Consider the following 22893-nt stretch of genomic DNA (forward strand, 5'->3'; position numbering starts at 1 on the left):
TTACGTTGAAAGGATATTCTCATTTCGACTTTTTTTTTTCTTGTCACATATGTCATTTAAGGAAAATACCTTGAATTATTCATAACCCTTATATATAAGTGCAAAATACACAAATTTTCATGCCGAAAATATTTGTATACTGCCGAATCAACGATGATTGCACTTTACATAGCTTCTGAACCATCTCGATAAAGTTAATATTTGTCCTTCAACTGTATTCATCAGATCAACACAATCTGTTTCAGCAATAACAGTCAAAAAAAAAATCAAGAAAACAAAGGTTACAAGTATACTACAGACCAATCGAAAGCAAAGGACCTGAGCTACTCTGTAGTAACTAATTATTAATAAATTTTTGCCATAAACCCTTATTTTATCTAGCTGATAATTGGTAGTTGCAGCGAAAAACACTCCTTTTAAGTATTGATGTAGGATGACAAATTTGTCAGCTATTGAATGGCGTCGCCCTTCCCTTCAAAGCATAGGTTAATTCGAGCTAGCAAAATACCTTTTAAAGAAGATGTTACTCCTATGTCCTATTGTAAATTGACCAACAAATTTGCTTTTGGACCTTAAGAAATTAGTCCCCAAAAATAATAACCGATATTTAAGATTAGTTGCGCTCGAAAAATGGTTTACCTCTGTGGCAGGAGATTTATACTATGCGCAAATCATTGTGTCCAAATGGAAGTCATAAAATTTAAACTAAAAGTTTTTTTAAAAAAAACAAATCAAAATACAGATGAAATAAACGCCAATTTAATTTATCAACCAAAAATTACATTATGAAGCATAATAATTGCTTACGGATAGGCAATGCCTGAATGGCTGTGTAGGGTAAATAATTCACAGTGCTGATCAGGAGATATTTGCTTTCTGCAATGACTGGCATGCTACTGAACCAACAGATGTACGCATGACATGCTCCCCTAGCATTGCAGTACAAGAAACATCTGTCTTAAGATGAGGCTGCACCAATTCCCATATCTTTTTCTTTTGTATCTGCACATTGTCACAGAAGAATAAGATCCAGATAGAAAAACACAGGATGGACACAAACGATCAATTAGAATTTCTCTTGAAATTTCTCATGTGAGAAAAACAATAATCATTATCCTTCCTACACAATTGTTCTTCCTGTCAATTCTTCAATTTTCTATGTTCAGATGCTTAGCTTCTTTTCTGCACAACATATTTAAGCTATAAACATTTTCCCTACACAAGTTTGTTTATCTAAAAATATATATAACCAAAATGATATTGACATCCATTTATACAGTACAGTGTAGTAAGAGTTATTTATATACAACAGCCATCCAAGGTGAATCATTATCTATCTAGTCTAGAAGATTTGGTTTCTAGAGTCTACTGTAGTACAAAGAAATATGCAAGCAACAAGTATTTTTGGGGCTCCCAAGAAAAAATGTCACCCGATCGACCTATGGTTTTTTTAATCTCTAGTTGTAATAAAAAAATACCTTGCGCCAGAGACAATTACTATTGGACACATTAACTCTATGGTATCCCATCTAAACCTTACTAGTTTAAAATGTGATTTAGTCTTATATATAAAATAATAAATCATCTAAATTCTAGAACTTCCGCATTCAACCAGGCAGTCATATTATTAATAGCTATTAAAGAAGAGCTATTGCCTGGTTTGGAGTGGCAGCAGCAGGTTGATTATCCTTCTCATCTTCCGTTCCAAACCATATTCTTTCACCAGTAGTTGCTTCCTCGGGAGGGAACAGAAGTTCAACATTCTCATGCTTTGCATCAGAAGCAGCCATCAGCATTCCACTGGACTTGACACCACGCATATTCCTTGGCTTCAGGTTGGAAAGGACAATTACTTTTTTCCCCTGAATGTTGCCACAAAATTATTTATATTGTATCAAAAAACACAGATATGATGCCAATATGACCAATGGCAGACCTACACTATAATGACTGTGGGCAAATGCACCCCCATAGGCGGGCACTCTCACAGGGTGGACAAATGCATCCCTCACAATCTCACATTAATTAAATTATTAGTATACGTCTAAAAATATTGTATTTTATATTCCCTAATTTTATATGTTTAACTCACTGACAATTGTTTCCGACTTTTATGTTTTGCTCTTTGTATATATGATAATGATGATTATTAATTTTTATTCTTGAAAAAAATTGTCCCCACTAACCTAAGATCTTGGATCCACACTATCACGGCCTCAAATCCATTTCTGCTCTGTTACCAATTGCTATGCATGCACACACACACAAAAGCCACTATTCCAGCAGTCATAAGTTTGTCCAACTAATCCGTCATTATATACATTATTTACACAACAAAGTGTTTTGTTTACAGGATTCAAATTTTTATAATTGAAAATGACGCACAACAATCAATAGAAAATAATTGTTACATTCCCAGCCAGACCTTGATAAATTCTAGCTGACATATTCATCTGGAACAAGACATGCATCTTATAATTTTCTTTTGCTCAAAGAATTCAAACCTTTGAAGTTTTATAACTCCTTGCTTGAGGTGTCAGACATGTTTCCTCCCCAACACATGCCAGACACTCCTCATTACATTAGAAAATTATATTTTGTTGATTGATACTTGAGTCAACACTTCCATATGAATTGTATTTCAAGGACACTGGTATTATAAGAAGTTATAAAATTGTTCTTTTTAAATATTCAGAAAAGTATGTTTAAGATATAATATAAAATATTTTAAAAGATTTCTCAATATTTTTCTTTTGTGAAGCTCATTATCGTAAAAAAATTCCAAAACTTTTTTGAAATGGTGAATATACCTTTTTTGCATGTGTGCGTGAGGTGTCCAGTTGTCCTACTATATCAAGACTTTAGCCGTGTCAAAGTGTTTGTGTCTATCATGTCTGGTATCTGTACCAGCGTCTGTGTTTCATATGTTCAAATGCACAAATGAGTCTATATAACAGTTTTTTTTTCTGAGTTTATTCTTAACAACATTAAAGTACAAAGTTCATTCTTCTATGGTCACAAAATCATGCAGAACCTGACCAAATACATAAGCATGCATTAAAGAGTCTATCACAACATAAATTTAGAAGAAAACAGGTAAAGAGAGTACACTTCTGCTTATTTATATTTTGATTGTCAGTTTTTAAAAAAACTTAGAAATAGAAGCTTAGAAGAATGAAAGAGCAGTCCAAGATTTGATGTTACATTTTATCCAAATGAATAGAAGTTTGTTCAAAAGTGGAAATCACAGACACTATCAAGAAAGAATAACATCAATTAATTCTTCTGTGATGTGTAGCAGTTCAAAATTTGATACAATCATTCAAATAATGTGCTTCTATTCCTATAGAAGCCCTGGAATTAGGAACCATGGACACGGATACAACATGACACATGAAAATGATACAAAACAGATGTGAGAATATGGTAAATTTCAAATTATACGATACATAACTATACAACATCTGGAACCAATATAAAATTAACATAAAAAACACAAATCTTAAATTAAAACCAAAACATTAATGTTCCAACCATACTAATTTTATTTTTTTTCCAAATAAAAGAATTGAAGGATGCAGATTAGGGGTGTAACATGATGTGTGAGGGGTATTTGAAAATGATACATGTCCGAGGGCAACAAGTGTTTAGTGTTTACACTTCCTTGCCCCTCACACATGTGGGAAAGCTAATGGCAAGATAGGATAAAACCTTCAGCTAATATTCCGAATGGCAACATATCGAATCTGTGTGCATATGCTTAAGTATTAAATTCCATGAGAATTTAGTTTGGTGAATGGTGATACTTTGCACTGTGTTTCCCTCTACTTGGACCTGGATAATTGTTCATGGATTATACTGTTATTTAGGTTTAAATTATAGGCTTCTAGTAGTTGTTTAACGGATTATACTTCATTATTTAGGTTTCAATTATAGGCTTTTAGTAGTTGAGGCTACATAAACTTTTATAATACCCCATATTTTTCTTTCTTGAACCAGCACAAACACATCAACTCCCAAACTCAGTTCAGGGAAATGTCTAATGTGGCTCGTACTAAAAACAGACCCAGGTATCATAATCAATCTCCTAACCAGCCTACTTTATTGCAGTTACACTGAACTTTTTATGAGATATCCCTGCAGTATAGAACTAACTACTCTTTATGAAGGCCATGTTCCAAGATGAATATATAAATGTAAATCATTTCAACTACTGAACAAAATAGTCAATGACACAAATTTAGTACACGCGGAATCCAAATTGAAAAACTTGCAACGAAGTCAGCAGAAAAGGACTCAAACTCGAGGATCAAATCAAATAAAATCCGACATTGAAATTGGTTAAAAATAAGGAAACCTGAAGGTGTTCAAGAGGGATGTATTTGACAAGGCCACTGCATATGATTCTGGGTTCAGGTTCACCAATATCGACCTCTTCCACATAAAGAGAATCAGCTTCATCGTGTTTCCACGCCCTTAGAATGCGTCCAACCCTTATGTCAAGCAACCCAGCCGCGTCCTTAACATTGTTCTCAGCTTCACCATTATTGCTAGTGACTGCCTCATCTGTGGAAACAGAAGAAGAAGAAGAAGAAGACGAGAGAGTGCAAAATGAAGGAGACCCAGATGGGTTTGGTGACGATGAGAGGCTGAAAAATGGAAACTTGGAACGAAAGCGCGTGGCGTGGGAGAGAAGGGGAAAATGGGGTGTCGTGTTCCGTAGGGAACAAAGTGAGATGACACTGCCAACCCTCAAAGCTTTCGCCATTTTCGCGTTTTCAGATAATGAGAAATTGGATTGAATTGATTTCAATCCTCGGAGACAACTAATAAACTAGACCAAGGCAAATATTAAGATTGCTTCATTAAAATTGAATTATATGAGAATAGAATATGAAACAAGACTTCTTTAACAATATATTGCTGTGGCAGCTGTGGATTTAAGCTGGAATCTTGGTGTGTTTGATATTGGATTGATTGCGATTTTTTTTTATAAATAAAGTGATCATATTTTAAATCAAATTAAGAAACAATATGGTTTTTACTATTTTAATAAAAAAATTATTTCAGAAGAGCCTAATTCGTCCTATAAAAAATGAAGTGAGAATATTCGGGGGTTATAAACAAGTTAAAGTAATTCATTACCAACGAGGTAATATCATTTTTTCCATTATAGTGATGAAATGGACAAATATCAACGACTTATTAAAATTCTTGTCAAAAAAGTTAAAGTAAAAATATTTGAAAATTTTAATATCATATTTTTTATTTTCAATTCTTTAACAAGTATTTTTAAAACATACCCCAATAGAATCTATGCAAGTATAATTAAAATTATATTCTTTTTTAACCAATACTAAAATTAACTTCTCAACATTTATTAGATAAAAATTCTTCACATATTTTAGTGAAAGTTATGTTGGTCACATCAGTACCGGTGTAGTATAGATTTGAGACATTTCTATCTTTGTATTATTTTATTTAAATAAAAATAATTTATCTATTGAATTGACTTGTGGTTGGTGTAATTAATAAATCTCAATGTTATTGCATTTAGTTTATTGTTAATTGGTAGGTTTAGTTTTAAAAATTGGTTATTTATACATTATAAAATAATAATAAATAAATAAATACTTGTGTTATGATGTTGAGAAAAATCTTATATAAATATGAGATGTTGAGAAAAATCTTATATAAATATTAAGAATTCTAACTCGTTCACATATTTACTTTATTTGCCATTTAGCTTCTTACCTTCTTCTATTTTTTTGAGAAATAATTTAATAATTAGTAATCATTAATGAAAGTTTGGTAAGACTCAATTTTTATTGCAAAGACTTTCAAGATAGACAACAATTCTAAAAAATAGAACTCTATAATATTTAATAGTCACAATTGAATCAGTTATTCGTATGATTTTCATTTCTCTCTTTTACCAACATTGATATGATACTATCATGGCACCATGATTTTCTTTACCCTCTATATTTACAATTCAAATGAAGGGATTATTTATTGTGCTGTTACTAACATATAATGTAAAGAACCATTGAAAGAGAAATTTAAATATCCTAACCATTCACTTTTATAATAACTTATTAAGGGATATTGTAGCATAATTAGCTACAAAAAGAAGGGCTAAAAGCAATCCTCCAAGGACCTTGATAGTTGTCTCAAACACAAATTTTCCTATTTTGCAATACAACCCAAAGTTGAACAAATCATAAGCAATAAAATATATTTAAAAATGAAGATTTTACCAATCAATTTGACGAAGTCACAAAGGTTGGCCGTCATCAAGATAAAAATAAAAAATAAATAAATAAAAATGATAAGAAATGACTATGGAAAAGAGAAAGATTAATATGTTACAAAAACATAAAATGTAGTAAAAAAAAATAATATATGAAAATGAGAAGGAAAGAGGGTGGTCAAAATAAAAGAAGAATATGAAAGAAATGCAATAAGGGATGATAACACAAATAGTAAGATAGTGGACAATTTCTCACTTTTTGAATAATGTAGTTACAAATTTAGAATAAGAGGGAAATGAAAGTGTTGATTTGTGGAATTAACAACAAAAGAAAATAGATTTGTGGTTGGTTTATGAAGTATGATGGTAGTGAAAACAAGAATTTACATAAAAGTTATTTTGTGTAATTAATGAAACAAAGTAATTAATAGGTGATTATCTTATATAATAAGGGACAAAAATGACAAAAAAAAAGTGAAAATCAAGGGTTAATATCTTTTTTTATCTGTTATAGATATGGGAAAATAAATTATGAATAAAGTTTGTGGTAGAATAAGGAAACAAAAGGAACATGCGTTTGCCGGGAGTCGAACCCGGGTCTATTGCTTGGAAGGCAATTATCCTAACCGTTGGACTACAAACGCTTCTTGGGATGTACATAGGACATTATAAATTTATAATTAATTTTAAAATAATTGAAAACAATTAAATTACTACCTAAAATGAAACTTATTTTTTAATGATACACAATAAACTTTATTAATTTTACTTTATGTTCTTAAATAAATTCTAAGCCGAGCATATTACGTGTTTGACCAATTGAGAATAACAATCTTTAATAGCATTTTAAAATAGATTAAATTGCTTCTATTTTACTTTGTAATTCAACCACTGAAAATCCTTTTGTTTCTAAAACATGCAAAACTCCCATTTCATAAATATGGTACACGTTAAACCAAAATCTTTATTTTTAATTGAAATTGAGAAAAAAACATCCTTATTACAGATATTGACTAATGATTTTGCCATGTTAGGAAGAGGTTGTGTTTCTAGAAAGTCATACAGCCTCTTGCTCAATAGGTGCTTCTCCACATATTTTCTGGCATTAATCCACCAGACTTATAGTCAGATGAATTATTATATTTATCATTCTCTTAAAAAAAATAATAAATTAGCATAAAAAATATAAAAATTTTAATAAAAATATATTTCCTTAAATACATGCATAAACAGGTTTTATATCAGATGTAATTTATCAAGTTTCACGATGAATATCTTCATAAATGCCTTTTTTTTTATCAAAAATGACGCCACATTATTATTAAATTCAGATTCTCATTACTTGTTGACACGAAATAAGACGTGTATGGCACAAAAAAAAAACTAAGCAATTTTGAGATGCTCCACGCAAACAATGGTAAGCATATTGTGATTTTTGCATTTAACTCATAATATGAATTTATCTTATACGCCACGGCATCCAATTCATTTAGGCACTTTTCTGTAAAGATTTTGACCCTCCAAAGTACACAAATTCCTATATTGAGACCAAGGCTTAATACTCTTAACCTAATGAATCAGTCTCTAGTTAAACTTTACTCACGTCTAATGACTCCACTCGAGTATAATAATAATTGGTACTCTTTTTGATAGTCAAACTCAAGTGTGTAAGTTCCGAATGAGTCACCAATCACCATGTTTCATTTCCCCCTTTCCCAATGAGTTTTAATCAAAATCCCTGATGGTGCCACGGAAAACTTTAGCGGCTAATCTATCTAGCATCTGCTTGTCTGCATTTCAACACAAAATAATCAAACCCTTCACAGCACAATTATGGATCCTAAATCAAATGAGCACTAACTCCGGAATGATCAGCTCAGAACATACAAGCAGAAGACACGTGAAATAGGAGGAAAAGGGGGGATTTCTATACAATGAGGCCATTCAAAAATATACAAGCAAAAGCCACACCAAAGACACTTTGAAAATGCCTTTCCGACACACATCTAAACCCTAAAATCTCTTCAATAAAACAGTGTACCGAAGATGAAAAATGAAAAAATAAGCACAAGCAATCCCACTCCACCACAATTACAACCTGCAAAATCCACCATATTCACAATGTTAAAATAATGCTCAGCAACAATTGAGCACGATGAAAATATAGCACTGCAGTCCTATCTTCAAAGCAGAGAATTTAAGACAACTCGACAAAGTTCTAATTCCGGCATCCTAGACGTGCAAATTGGGTATGCACACTGCTAGAAAGCTTGAAACATTTAAAGATGTGTATTAAATTCGTCAACTGACAGCCAGGATATATAAAAACTTAAAAATGGGACTCACTATTATTTTTAAATGTCTGTGAAGTTGGGAGAGCAGGCAATGACATCTCTGCAAAAAAAAATAGTGACGAGTTAAGCAAATGCAAAAAGTTTTTGTAATGTCAAAAATCATGAATCATAATATCAACATCCTGGATTAAAAAAAGTAAGGAAATGATTAACAGAAAGTAAAATTGTCCATGCATATACCAGGCCCACAGAGTGACATCGACGTAATTGGGGATGCAGATGTAGGCCAAGGCGCAGGAATGTTGTCGCTCAAATCACAGGTGAAGCTAAAGCCCGAGGAATTGTCAAATATCACATCTCCAGGCAAGCTTCTGAGTAAACATCCTGCATATTAACCAACAACAATCTTACCATGTACCAACAATACAATTATTCCTAGAAAAAAAGCAAGCATGTATTTACTATGCTTTAAAAGAAGTTTTTCCTCTACTCGATAGAATTATTATTTATTAAGGTGTAATCCAAGATTGTATTCAACTCAACCCAGTATAAATCCCTCATAATCCCACATGGAAAGTTTAACTATCAACCTAATTTGTCACCATTCTAAAGAATGGGAAATAATTCCCAAATAGGATGATTGGATTCAACTATCAAGTATTATATCACAAATTCCCATGTCCTTGCTGCCAATACCATGTGTAGTCTGAACAATGTTTAAACAGATTATTGAATTAAAAAACAACAGCTCTCAACAAATGCAAGGAATAGAAAAAAGAGCAAACCTTGTTGTCCATAAGCTGTACGTACCAGCACCATGCAGAGCCACAACAGAAGAATAGATCAGACAAATTCAAAAAGTGATCATGGGCAGAAAAAAGGAATAAATTGAGCAGGATAATTACCTTGTATGCTGAAATCTTTCAAATCGACATCACAAAGCTGATAAATATTTGTCATCACCCCACCTCCACGCAACATAGATCCAAAAAGTGTTGCACATATTATAGCTTGTTTATTTGTAATCAACATTTGCTTTTGTATCCCAGCAATATATGTGTTTAATGAACTACAACAGGAAGGGCTAGGGGCAGCTACATTCTGACATGCATTAATTACTTCTGTAGGCTCGTTAAAAGTCAAAGGACAAACTGCACAAGCAATATTTAATCTATTACAAGTGTTGAAACTTGAAACAACAAAGAGAAAAACAATTATGATTCAATTGGTGGAAAACAAGTCTAGTTATATGTCCTTCATAAATACAACTTTTATTCCAGGTAGAACCATCAATCCCATAATTTGACTTGCATGCTTTTAGGAACAGTTAAATTTATATCAGGTACCAAAATTCAATTTAAAAAACAAAAGTTTAAAGTACATGTATTCCTATACAACATTCTGGCAATCTTAATTTGTGTATAATGAAAAAACACAATTCCAAGTTCCAACTCATTCCTAGTGGAACCCAATCTCTCCCTTACCAAACAGGAAATATGGATAAAAATGGAAGCACCCAAGTAACAGGACACAAGAATCTAAACCAATACCACAGAAACAATTAAATAATGTGAAGAATGAGGTACAGCAAGAACAGTAATATAAAGTCACTTAAATATGTCCCCTCACATTCCATTCCCAATCTATTCATAAATGAGATGATTGACCATGCCACTGACAATCTCCCAAAACACAACATATTACACTAAGAATAAAATCGTTAAACAATGTACCTTTGTTGACTTTACAGGCAGACAGTATTCGAAATGCAGTATTTGCAGCCTCAGATGATAGCTTTTTTGAAATATATGAATAAACCACACCTTTACAATCATTAAGATAATCAGTGTGATTCACTTCTCCGGCCATATTTTCATTATTGTTAATCATCATTTGTCTTCCAGAAATCTGTAGTGCTGCATCCATTATTGCAGGCTGGCAAACAGGTCTGCAACACTCTTTAAGTGGATCAACGGTGCTGCAAGCCTCAAGTAACTTACTTGTGTTAACTGTTTTTTCAAAAGTAGAATCATCCTTCACAGGACATGACCCACCTGTAAAATTAGATGATTTTATGGAGCAAAGTGTGGGGATCGTACTATTTGCCCCTCTACTGGCAAGAATACTAATTATATCAGAGTAACAATGATCAGCAACTGCATTAGGCAAAACCAATTTATCAGATTTCATGCTGAAGAAACCCTGGAAGATGTGGATTAAGCTACTAAACTGGGGACAACATATTACATTCCCCACAAGCGCTGCCAAAGGCCCAGTGCAATCAGATGCTGTTTTATCAAGGATGTTTGATATATCTGGATGAGAAAAGTTTACAGGGCATTTTCCAGTTAAAACTGGTTCATATCTGGCTGGGAATGTAGGGTACATTGGTGGCAAAGATTCAGTGGGATATGGGAATTTTGGTAAGACAGCAGGAGATATTTCTATGGGATCAAAGAGTCCAGATTCCCCAGAAGCAGGTTCCTTAGCTAACTCTACCAGAGAAGAAACTTTTCTAACATCAGCATGTAATTCTTGTGCTGTCACATCTTGGAAAGTAAGAAGCCAGATGAAAAATATAATTAGCTGACAGTACAAAGAACCTGCAACAATTGAATCAGCACTTGACTTAGCAGAAGTATAATTCATTGAACAATGTTCAACAATAAAGCAAGCTAACCATGGACAATATGCTTTGATCCAACAGATACTTAAAAAATAATCATGAATTAGTTGATATATGTTACAGTATGATGACAACCACAACAATAATCCATACAAGAGTTTTTGCACACAATCAGGAGCTTATGAAACCCTAAACTCATAGTTAATGATTCATTGACAAAGAAGCATCCATCAAATCTACTAGTGCTTACGGCTTACCCCTAAAATAATTAGCATCCTGAGAGCAGCCCATAACTCACTAGCCCTCTGGTACCATTGAGTTTTACACAGGAGAACCAAGTGGGTGCCGGTGATAAGCCAAGTGGTACCACATAGCAAAGTAGCAAAGTCGTAATACCTCCAAGCTTAAGATCTGTGATTAAAGTACGAGAACAGTTTAGCCTGTACAAGGAAGATAATCAGAATCGAGCACTGTTACCAAACTACCACCTAATTCCTGAAGCCAATATAAACATGCAACTGCTAGGACAAAATCAACAATATTATAATACAAGATTTGCAAGCCTGAAAAAATTTGAGATGTATTTAGAAGGAATTCCTCTCAGGCATTAATTCATGATGGAAGTTTGGGAGAGGACAATGTTCACAACCGAGTATGGATGTAAAAATACATCCTGAATGTAAAAATACACCAACTCGTGCACTCTATTACAAGCATTGCACAGCATGTGGAATGCAGAACTGAGGTTTTTAAACCCTAGGATTTTGTTTCCACGGTTTTCTATAACAAGAAAATTAAAGATCAAAAATATCAAATAAAACGTAACCATATAAGTCCATGGAAATGCTTTCAGCTTCACCTCTCCTACCTTGTCAACGAGATTTAAAGCAAAAATAAATAAACAAATTGAGCGTAGCACCTCAGATTAGATTAGACCGTTGAGTCACTTCACTAGGATGAAAAATTTCAGTTAAATATAAAACACGAAAGAGACAATTAAAGCAATGACCTAGTTCTATAGAAGCACTACACAGGTTACATGAGTCCAAATGAACAGTGAAATAAACACCGATTTTCCTCTTTGCACTAAAAACCGAAGACTAAGTGGCACGATCACCGAATCCAAATTTGACAAGCCGAAAATAGTAATGTCGAGTATAACAAAAAAAATTAACTACTCGAGTTAACAAGTGCTGAAAGCAAGAAACGGAGAGAGAGAGTGAGAGAATGTATGGTTGATTTGGGGATAAGATAAAGAGCGTAAAAATAAAAAATAAAAAAAATCTTACCGTGTAACAGCGTGAAGTGAAATATGGATCGGGTCGAAAAAAGAAACCCTAATCGAAGAGAAGGAGCAATGAAGAAGAAGAAGAGGAAGAAGAAGAGGATGAAACAAGCGAGTGCGAGAGAGAAGAAGAGTGATATGGTAACAGCTGGCACCCGCATTACCTACTCCTATTCCTATAAAGTTTAAACGCACCGTTTTCACTACACAACAACGCTTCTACTATAGTGCTCACTGTTCTTCCCTTCTTGCTCCCAATGATTCAGCTTTTACTTTTCCTTAACATCTCTTCTCAATTTGTTTTTATCTTACTTAATTAAATACATCTTTCATTCAAAATTATCTATAACTAATCTATGTTTATAAATTAGTCTGAAATTAATATTTTATGGACTTTCGCTTGTGATTTGTTGAAAGTTTTACACAATAGATAAATAAATGGAATTTAGGAAGAAACTAATTTATTCTTATTACTTATTTATTCCTTGATATTTTTTTAATGAAATATTAAATTCGTACGAATAAGTATCTGTAAAAATTTATTGTCAATACAATCCTATGATTAAATTAGAGTATATTCTTTTGAGTTTTGATAGTAATCTTTGTTCGAAAAGGTGGGAAATGGAAAAGATGGCAGAGAAGGGAAGGTGAAAACTGAAAACTGAAAGGTACCTTTCCTTAGCGTAGTTTGGAAGGGGAAGAAAAATATAGAGAATATACTATTATGTTTTTATAAATATTAATGCATGAGATGTATGATAAAAATAAAATTTTAAGAAAATTTTTAAGATATAATTTAAGAACTGTTAATATTCTTCTAAATGTCCTAACATTGGAGAGTGGAAAAAATAATATATATATATATATATATATATATATATATAATATCATTTTATTGTATCCTCTCTTATAAATTTCTTAATCAAATCAAATAAAAATAAAAATACTCGACTCACCTCCTTCTTATTTCTATCAAACACTGTGACGAATTTTTTTCTCAAATAATATTTTATAAAAAAAAATTACCAAAAAAACATCTATTATATATTATTTACCTAAATAGACTTCTTTACTGTTCACATTCAGAATTCGGTTCCCGGAGAATCGCATTCTGAGCAGTGTTATTTATTTTTATTTTTTTGCATTTTAGTTTCTAAGGAAGAGGAAAACTGGATTCAGAACGGGCCGTTTTGCAATCAGAACGAGTCGTTCCAGATAAAAAAATATACACATGACAAATGGATCAGAACAGACCGTTCCAAGCAGAACGGGTCGTTCTCCTTGGCCTGTTCCAGTTGCAAAATTAACACATTCCTGAGCTCAAAATGAAAAAAAAATTATACCGCTCAGAATTCGGTTTCCCGTGTGAACAATAAAGAGGTCTATTTGGGTAAATATTGTGTAATAAATATTTTTTTGGTAATTTTTAAAAAAAAATATTATTTCAGAAAAAAAATTCACACTTAGCTTGTGTTTTTAAGAGACCGCACTAACATATATTTCACAAAAGATAAGTTTGTTAAGTTAGGTAAAATTATCATGAATGGCAATTTTTATTTTTAAGCATTTAACATATGACTTGACGAGACATTAATTAAACTATAGAATTGACTCTATATTTTAACGAAAAAAATAAAATATGAAGAATATATTATTATATTTTAAAAAACAAGAAATTAGATGTAATGTAATGTAAGAAATTCACTAATTAGTATAGTAGTTAGTGGAGTTTGATATTAAGTTTTAACTTTGTTATCATCATTTTATCAATATATAAAAAAAATATATAGAGTAACTTAATGGGTATAATTTAAATTTTATAAAATACTTTTTCTCCTAAAAACCTTCTAATAGTGGAGGAGAGCAACAAATAGTAGAAATTTCGCTTCCTTGTTTTCCTATATTTTATCATCCAATTTTATGAATCAAAGGGATTTAAAAAAATTCTATTCTCTTCTTCCGACCAGACATACATGACTTAATATATATATTTTTCTTTAGAAAATGATTTTATTTTTTGTTTTTTTCTCTTCAATATATATATATATTGAATAAATCATGTATATATTTTTAGATCTTATAATATTTTATATATTGATTTACATATCTCATTCATAATTTAAAGTACTTTTCATGAAATGTTTTTTTAATTTATTCATGAAATTTTGCCCGAATCAAAATACTTGTATAATGACATAATTTTCCAAATATTTGAGTTTATCAAAGTAAAAAAATCGAAAGTAAATGACAAAAATTACAGATTTATTTTAAAATTGATCATAGTACGAAAATATTATATTATATATTATATAAAATTATATTACTTTAATTTGGTAAGTCATATAACTTCATCCCTGTTGAAAAATAAAATCAAAACATGCGACAATAGGTCATGACAAGCCAACCAAAACGTGGTTCTAAACCTGAATTGAAAATCTTCGTAACTTATTTTCTTATCTGGACATGAACTCGATCCAATTAATTTCGAGCCAAACGGAATAACAGACTCGACCAAAAAAATCGAAATTTTTTAATCAATTAATCAATCGGTTGAAAGAAAGAAAGAGAAATAGTACACACAAATAGAACCCTTACCAAACAATAGAGAAATTGTCGTGGAATGTAAACCAATAAAGAATACAATTCTCCACAAAATCTATAGTTTTCAATAGATTCACTAATATTTATTGTTGTTTGGGCAGGATTTGTTGTCGAATGTAAACCGATGAATAATACAAATCTCTACAAAATCTTTAGTTCTGAATATGTTTACTAATCATTTATGTTGTTTGGGCAGGATCTTTTGTTGTAGATATTATTGAAATAATAATTTAAACCTGTGTATCCACTCATTTTGTCTAAAGAAACATTGATTTGATCAGCATAACTTAGAAGATTAGTGTCAAAATGTGAATGAGATGAGAAGAAAAAATAAGACGTAAATTGTTGGGCTATTTTACTAACACCAAACAAAGGAGCTGGGTCCACTTTTATGATTGAAATATTTTGGCTGCAAATGCACGCCACAAAAAGCATTGAAAAAAACCACTCACGCCCTGGCCTGAATCACCACCATCACCCACGTACCTTCATCAGTCACTGCCACTTCTTTACGACTCTTAACAAACCATTTTCCCCAAACCACACATTCTTGTCTTTTAGGTAACCACTATCTAATACAAGGATGCTAACATTATTATATTTTGTTATTAAATGCTTAAATCATAAAATTTTATAGATTTAGTCTTCCAAAATAAATAAATGTAGTTCTAATTCCTAATTGAAAATTTAAAAGTAAAATTTATTGCACATGTATAATAGATTACGGATTTTAAAACATGTAAAAAGATGTACTACTAGGAATTTTTTCACGTAAGAATTGATGTGTTAGTCAATGATTCCGTGAGGTGAGTCTCATCAGAGCGAGATTCACTGCACCATTGCAATCATTACTCATGCAAGAAAGCTTCACCATTAAAAATAAAAACAAATGGGAGGCATGTTATTTGGAGTGTCTCTGCAACTCTGTGCTAGAGTTACTAATTTTCATTATTATTGTTTTTGACCAAAATAATTTATAAACTACCTTTTTCGTTTAAAAACAAAACATTTGTAAAGAAAATTGAATAGTACAATATAATAAAAAATAAAAAATAAAAAATAAACACTGTTTATGCTGTTATAATTAAAGATACTATGTGGGGTGTCATTTTTTTTTTATTAAAATGTCAGATAGAAATTAGAATACAGCTTCTAGAAAACCTGAAGCTGATATTGTAAATGGTTTAATGGGCCACGCCAATTGTAATGAGTACAACTAACACAGGCGGTTGAAGAGTGGAATACCTAATAATCAAACGTAAATATGAAAATTTATTCCCACGAAAGAAAATATAATTAGATGTCTGGTGTTAGTTACAAAGTAGTACAAGGAAAATCCTCAGCCGGGGGGTCAAAGAATATGCAATGTAGTGCGCAAACATTTGGAACAGAGATAAAACCACCAAAGTATCCTATCCCTTGTTCATCCCCTGTATGAAACTTTGGTAACATCTTTGAATAAATATTTGGCAAGATCTCACAATTAAACCCAGATAGCTGACTGAATCCAAACGTGCATTTACATGTGAAGGTTCTATATTGATGGAAGTCTATAATCAAGCATCTCCCTGATATTTAACCTGATTGATGGCCCCATGGCTGAGCATATGTGGGCACTTTTCCAGTACACACCTTTAGCACCAGAAGGTTTGTTTGCCTCCACTGATTTCTGTGAAATTAGGACAATGAGTTAAAAAGTTTATCATGAGAGTGAAATTGAGTTAGAAAAGGCGCTTAGGGAAGAACATACTACTGCAGCAAGCAAGTTTATAAGAAGATCGTCTTCTGAAAAGTCAGCTTTTCCAAAAGGTAAGTGCACAATTCCGGTTTTGTCCGCCCTGTATTCAACTTTTCCCTGCTTGAATTCTGCTATAGCCTGTAAAAGTGAATTTATAGGGTTTCTGATTAATCTAGTGTTTACTTTTGTGAAGCAACAATCTTGGATTTTGTCACCAATGCTCTCGAAATTTCTTCCCATTTATTACAGAAAAAAGGAAAATTCAAAAAGAAATTTCGTCATCTTAGAACAATGTAAGCAAGTAAATTTTATACATTTTGCAAGAAGGTTCAATATATATAACATGCATGCATCGAAGAAAAATAAAATAAAAGAGGATAATACACCTGAGGAATATTAGGTGTTACAGTGCCAGCTTTAGGATTTGGCATCAGTCCTCTTGGCCCCAGAATCTTTCCTAGGCTAGCAACCTGACAGAATCAACAATGATAACTAAGGGATGCATCATAATAGCAATTTTGAAAAAATATATATATTTATTGAATTATTAGACTCATCATATTTACAGACAATTTATCAGGACAGTATATCTGAAGGTCTAACAATAGTAGCTTTGAAGCAGAGTATTAGAATTATTCAGAGATCCCTAGACTAGTTAGAATTTAATTTACCAAACACTTAAAAGGTGATTTTTACTCTACATAAGGAGAACTCAACTCGCAAATAATCCAGCCAGTTATCAATTTTGCAAATCACTTATTGAGATTACTCAAATTATACTTTAGAAAAAAAAAAGCTAGAAATTAGAGGAAATCTAATCACAGATTAAACAAAGATAACCAGAGCAACACCTTAGGCATCATATCTGGAGAAGCAATTAGTTTATCAAACTCCATGAATCCTCCTTTTATTTGTTCTATCAGGTCCTCTCCACCCACCAAATCAGCTCCTGCATTTTTTGCTTCGTCGAATTTTTCACCTATCAAAATGAACTTTGGATTAGACTAGTTAAAACAAGAAAAAGATTACATTTGATTTCCCAGGATATGCACACGTTGTAAATGGTAGCCTATATATGACGGGAATGTGTCATCCAGTCCACACTTTTTTCTTTGTAAAACTTTAAGAGTTATTATCCATGTCTTTGCACAAGGAATATTAATGTTCAAATTAGATAAGACATACTTGTCCATTCAGAACTTTGATTATCTTATCATATACTTATTCTAGGATTTCAAACAGCCCTTGAAAGTATATTTCATAAGATAGAAAGAGCGAAAGCACAACTACAGGGAACATAAATATCCTCCAAAGGGATATATACAAACATAAAGGAAATAGAACAAAATAAAGAATGCAGCAGCAAGCAGTCCAGTCCCTCTATATCAGACAGCTGAAAATCCCTTGAAACAGTGATTGCAAAGCACCATAGACAAGGCATAAATATCAATCCAATCCCATAACAGATTTTCTTGGTAAAGAGAACAACATAAACCTCACCATCCCATAATGATTTGACCTCACTGAAACATTTGATATTTGAAACAAAGAGCTAGAAACTACTTAAAAGTCAAGGGCCCTACCTAAAATTCATCTAGCAGTCTAAGCAGATTAAACTAAAGTTCAATGATTCTAGTTACAAACCAAAGAAATTACAACCTGTTAAATACACAGATTTTTTTTAATGTTTTTACAGCAAACCTAAACACCTCAAGACAATACTTAGGTGCAAAGCAACTAAGTTGTCATGACATATACCTGCTCAGTACCAAATCACCACCAGCAGAATAAAAATCACTAAAACTGATTCCATAAATATGCAACCATGAGCGGATAATAATGTGTTTTTCCTTTAATTGTTAATCTCAACCATTACTATTCATGGTACAATAATCTTGCAACTTGATTAAAGTTGACTGTCAAACATTATCCATCAAATGGGTGGGACAATTAAAGTAATGTGTAAAACTAAAATTACAAACAATTAACTAGCAATATCATATTGCAATGGGATAATACATTGCCCTCATAATCTTTTCATTTGTACAAGAGAGTAAAAGACATATTAATACACAACCATAGCAACTTATAGCTTTTCCACACATGAAGCAGGTCCATGATCCATCACACTCTACCAAAAGTAGATGGACTTAGTTTCTTGAGCCAGAGTTTTGAATAAATTACCAGATATCAATCATTTAAAAATTCAAAATCCATAATGATATGACCCTCTATCTGTGCAGTGGCACAGAAATTCCTGTATGTAAATACCTTACCTGGATGATACAATGTCCACATTCAGGAGAGAAAGGCTCTCATCTTAAGCCCATCCATACAGGATGTTTACATAATGGATACAGTCCTTTCATATGTACCCTCTTTATAAGAAAATATTTCCAGCATGAACTGGAAACCTTTAATTAACTAAAAGTGGGAATGACAATTGAAAAGCATAAGCACCTTGAGTAAGAACAGCCACTTTAACGGGCTTTCCAGTTCCCTTAGGCAGATTTACCTGTCAAGAAAGGGTGGACAAAAGGCTCGGAATTAACTCATGTGCCTCCAAATTTATAGCTCAAATTTTCAATGTAATTGCATATACCAAAATCAAGCATGGAGCAAGAGACTCACTGTTGCTCTTAGTTGTTGATCATTATATTTAGGATCAATGTTGAGGCGGAAATGGGCTTCTACTGTTTCTACAAACTTGGTTTTAGCTGTTTCTTTAACCAAAGATATTGCTGTCTTCAAGTCATACTCCTTTTTACGCTCTCTCAATTTTTGAATTTCCAAGAACCTCTTAGACCTCGTCTGGTGAGATAATGAAAGAACAATTAGCCATGAAATAAAGGGTAAAAACATAATAAAAAATGAGAAATTCAATCACCTAAACAATCACATCCATTACGAAAGAAGCAAACAAATAGCTATAATCTAGAATTTGCATGAACACGGCAGGAATACACTGATGAAGCGTATAAATGTCAAGGAGGTAAATCAAATGCTAGAATCAAATGAACAACCAAGCAAAAAGCTTGTATAGAATGGTGAGACAAACATCATCACAAACAATAAAAAATGGTCTGCTCACAAGCGCCTGCAACCTTGAACTCAAACTACACACCCTTGAAATTCCAGATGATATTTTAATGTAAATAACATTAAGAGTGTTTGGATACAAATTATAAGCATTTTTTAGAGCTTCTCTACTGAAAATAAAAAGTTTTTTTCAATAGGGAAGTTCTCAAAAAAACGCTTCTAAACTTGTATTTAAACAAACTCTAAATAAAATCATTGCATGAAGATACAGCTGGAATATAAACTTAACTCAAATAAAAAATAAACAAGCATGCAACTTTATCGAAGGATTAAGGATTTGTATCCTCTGAAGCTCGCAACGCAAATCATAAAAAGTGTTTTATTTTCATATCAACCAGTTTTCAGGGGATGTCAATTGTCATCTCACTTGCATGAAAAGCAAGTTTATTTCGAATAATCATTTAATTTGAACAGACGGAAGTGTGATCAGCTTGTACAAGCTATCAACATCATTAGCTAACCAAATGAGCACAGGAATTCAGATACACCTTTTAAGCACCACACCAATTTTAGTCATTACCTACTTAAAAGGATGCGAAACATAAGCCAAAGAAGCATAACACACTTGTACTACCTAGAAGCAATTTCAAATAGAAAGAAAAAAAAAATGAATCCGAATGTATAAACACATAGAAAAGGGGTAATAATCCTTGAAACCAAAACCCCACATCCAGCCAACAAGTCGTTGATACCAGACTTTTTGTTCACTTAACAAAGTCGAGTCTTGAAAAAACGTGAGGTTGCAGAGATTTAATCATCGGGATAGCAATAAAATGGTTATAAAAAAAAATACCCATAATTAAATATATAGAAAAAAAATGAGGGAAAGGAAAGAAAAGAAAATTGACATACCCTATCCCTCTTGAGAGGCAATGCAGCCTTGCCTTTCTTGGGCTTGACGGTGGTGACGGTGGCGGTTGCGTCGGGCTCAGCAAGCCCATCCTCGGTTTGGTCGAGGGTTTCGGGGACTTGGAGCTCGGCAGCCAAAGCGGCGACGAGGGCGGGAGAAGACCTGGGTCTGGGCTCTCTGAGATGGGCCCATAGAGTGGGCTTGAAGACGAGAGGGTAGAGGGAGAAGGTTCTGGAAATGGGCCTGTGAGAGAAGGAGCGAAGAGAAGGAGAGAGGTCAGCGTGTGTGAGCATGAGAGAGGGAGGTGCGGTGCATGAAGCCATCGTTGTTGGGTTTAGTTTCTGGAAGCAATGCTTAGGTTAGCAACAGCATAGCTATCCAGATATATAAAAACGGGGATAAGATGTCTATTGAATGACGCGTGGATCCTCTCTGCTCAAAAACCACAATATTCATCAAACCTTCTCCTTCTTTTTTTCACCCATCGCTTCTTTTCGGACTGCCTTCAAACACTCTCTTCACCAAAATAATTATTTTTGTATCTTGAAACCACTTGTAATATTATTGTATACCAAAATTCAATCTGGTAATATAATTAAATCTATTAATATTATAAATTTTAATGATGAAAGTTGTTAAAAAAAATATTGTAACATATTTTGAAATGAAAATAGTATTAATATGGTTGGTTGTTAGAGTGATGGTAGATTTGAGTGAAACTCTACTTTTGTGTATAAAGAAAACTTAATTAAGAGAAAATAATTTAATTACTTTGAATATCTTTTACTCTCAAAAGAATGATTAGGGGTACTTTTTGATCACACGCTTGTATAAAATAAATTCCAGTAAAAATAAAATTATTAAAAAAGAATATTAAATACGTAATTTTTGTGTAAATTATTAATTGCATTTAATGCATTAAATTCTGAGGCGCAGGCACCTTCACTGATCAGCCATCTGATTCTCTTCAATGGCAACGAGGAACTTGCATTGCACTTTTCATCTCTTGCTTCTTCATTTGAGACTTGAGACTTTAGTAGTGAATATTGTCCATACATGTCGGATTTTGTTTTCTTTCACATAGATTAGACTCTCATTTAAATTTATCTTCACGATATATATATATGATGAAGCAGCTTTCAAATGTCTTGCATGTTATATCAGCCACTAATTAAAGTCTGTTTGATTGGGTGAAGTGGTCCTCTTATTTGGAAATTTAGATATATCAAACAAACATTATCGATTAAAATCTAACTATTGAGACTATAATATTTATTTAATAATTTAGTTTAGAGTATATATAGTTCTCATAATATTTATTAATTTAGTTCTCATCTGATTGCTGGTTTTGGTCTCTATGTTTTTATTTATTAGATTTTTTATTTGTACAGTTATTATTAATGAAAATTATTTTATTTTTTCAAAATCAATTCTTATAATTTAATTATCAATATATTAAAGTATTAATCCTCGGAATATTAATAAAATTTACATCTAAGAAAAAAATAAATGAAAAGACTTTGATAAAATTACAAAAACCAAAATCAATCTTAAACTTCTCTTTTAAATTATGACCTTTAAAATGTAAACTGTCATTATCTTGTACTCACTAGGTTATTTGACCAAACACGCAATTGTGACAATAATTTAAATGAGATATTTAAAATGCAAAAAATATATATATATAAACGATAACAAAATAAAAGACTTGTAAGTTTCATTGAATAAATCAAATGTTTAAGGTTTTTTTTTAAAAAAAAAAAGAAGAAGAAGAAGAATATGTTTACGGCCATATACAGATGAACCTATTAATCAAAGCATAAAGAAAAACAAGGATGAAATTATTAAGCTCGAATCACAATTGTGCATGTATGTAACAATCACATAAGTAATAATTATTAATTATAGATTTGGTGGTATATTTGAGGTCTAACTTTATTTTTGGGGTCTACAGTCCAAAATTTATAGATATGTGTCTCTTATGGTGTGTTTGGATGAGGAATTTTACAAATTCAAGGAATTTTAAATTCTTGGTATTTAAATTACTTTGATTTCAATTTCAATCATTCTTAAAATATTTTGTTTGGATAAGTCAATTCAAATTTCTCAAATTTTAAATTGTTGGGTTGGATATGATAACTTGATTC

General features: G+C 32.1%; 3 protein-coding genes and 1 non-coding gene across 9 annotated transcripts; all 4 read right to left on the reverse strand.

The window, feature by feature from the left end:
• LOC109798464 (Nucleic acid-binding, OB-fold-like protein) lies at nucleotides 1-4889 on the reverse strand. 3 transcript variants are annotated; one of them, XR_002239787.3, is made up of 4 exons: nucleotides 4358-4889; nucleotides 1656-1862; nucleotides 808-1002; nucleotides 1-212 (listed from the first exon to the last, which is right to left on the reverse strand). XR_002239787.3 is itself a non-coding variant. In XM_020358772.3 (3 exons), exons 1-3 carry the CDS (start codon nucleotides 4766-4768, stop codon nucleotides 859-861), a joined length of 762 nt encoding a protein of 253 aa, XP_020214361.1. In that variant the 5' UTR covers nucleotides 4769-4889; the 3' UTR covers nucleotides 675-858. The 3 variants fall into 3 exon arrangements, 1 of the variants encoding a protein (XP_020214361.1); XR_002239786.3 differs by having other exon boundaries at nucleotides 1-236; XM_020358772.3 differs by lacking the exon at nucleotides 1-212 and having other exon boundaries at nucleotides 675-1002.
• A 1936-nt stretch (nucleotides 4890-6825) lies between these two features.
• On the reverse strand, nucleotides 6826-6897 carry TRNAG-UCC (transfer RNA glycine (anticodon UCC)). The gene has a single exon. It is a non-coding gene; the product is annotated as a tRNA-Gly (tRNA).
• Nucleotides 6898-8048: 1151 nt separating this feature from the next.
• LOC109798765 (GPI-anchored protein) lies at nucleotides 8049-12695 on the reverse strand. Of its 4 annotated transcripts, none has more exons than XM_020359152.3 (8): nucleotides 12463-12688; nucleotides 11431-11584; nucleotides 10281-11150; nucleotides 9453-9698; nucleotides 9333-9347; nucleotides 8788-8931; nucleotides 8600-8647; nucleotides 8049-8351 (listed from the first exon to the last, which is right to left on the reverse strand). In XM_020359152.3, exons 2-8 carry the CDS (start codon nucleotides 11462-11464, stop codon nucleotides 8278-8280), a joined length of 1431 nt encoding a protein of 476 aa, XP_020214741.1. In that variant the 5' UTR covers nucleotides 11465-11584; nucleotides 12463-12688; the 3' UTR covers nucleotides 8049-8277. The 4 variants fall into 4 exon arrangements, with proteins under 4 accessions (XP_020214741.1, XP_020214740.1, XP_082918359.1 ...); XM_020359151.3 differs by having other exon boundaries at nucleotides 11431-11613; XM_083062233.1 differs by lacking the exon at nucleotides 12463-12688 and adding an exon at nucleotides 12183-12374 and having other exon boundaries at nucleotides 11431-11613.
• A 3613-nt stretch (nucleotides 12696-16308) lies between these two features.
• Nucleotides 16309-21197, reverse strand: EMB3126 (Ribosomal protein L1p/L10e family). The gene is made up of 7 exons (XM_020359057.3): nucleotides 20749-21197; nucleotides 19429-19608; nucleotides 19258-19312; nucleotides 17649-17776; nucleotides 17184-17267; nucleotides 16810-16935; nucleotides 16309-16728 (listed from the first exon to the last, which is right to left on the reverse strand). The coding sequence occupies exons 1-7, from the start codon at nucleotides 21067-21069 to the stop codon at nucleotides 16594-16596; spliced, it is 1029 nt and encodes a 342-aa protein (XP_020214646.1). The 5' UTR covers nucleotides 21070-21197; the 3' UTR covers nucleotides 16309-16593.
• Nucleotides 21198-22893: the final 1696 nt, after the last annotated feature.

Source organism: Cajanus cajan, chromosome 8 (genome assembly GCF_000230855.2).
Source record: "Cajanus cajan strain Asha chromosome 8, NIPB_CcT2T_4, whole genome shotgun sequence".
Classification (NCBI taxonomy): Eukaryota; Viridiplantae; Streptophyta; class Magnoliopsida; order Fabales; family Fabaceae; genus Cajanus; species Cajanus cajan.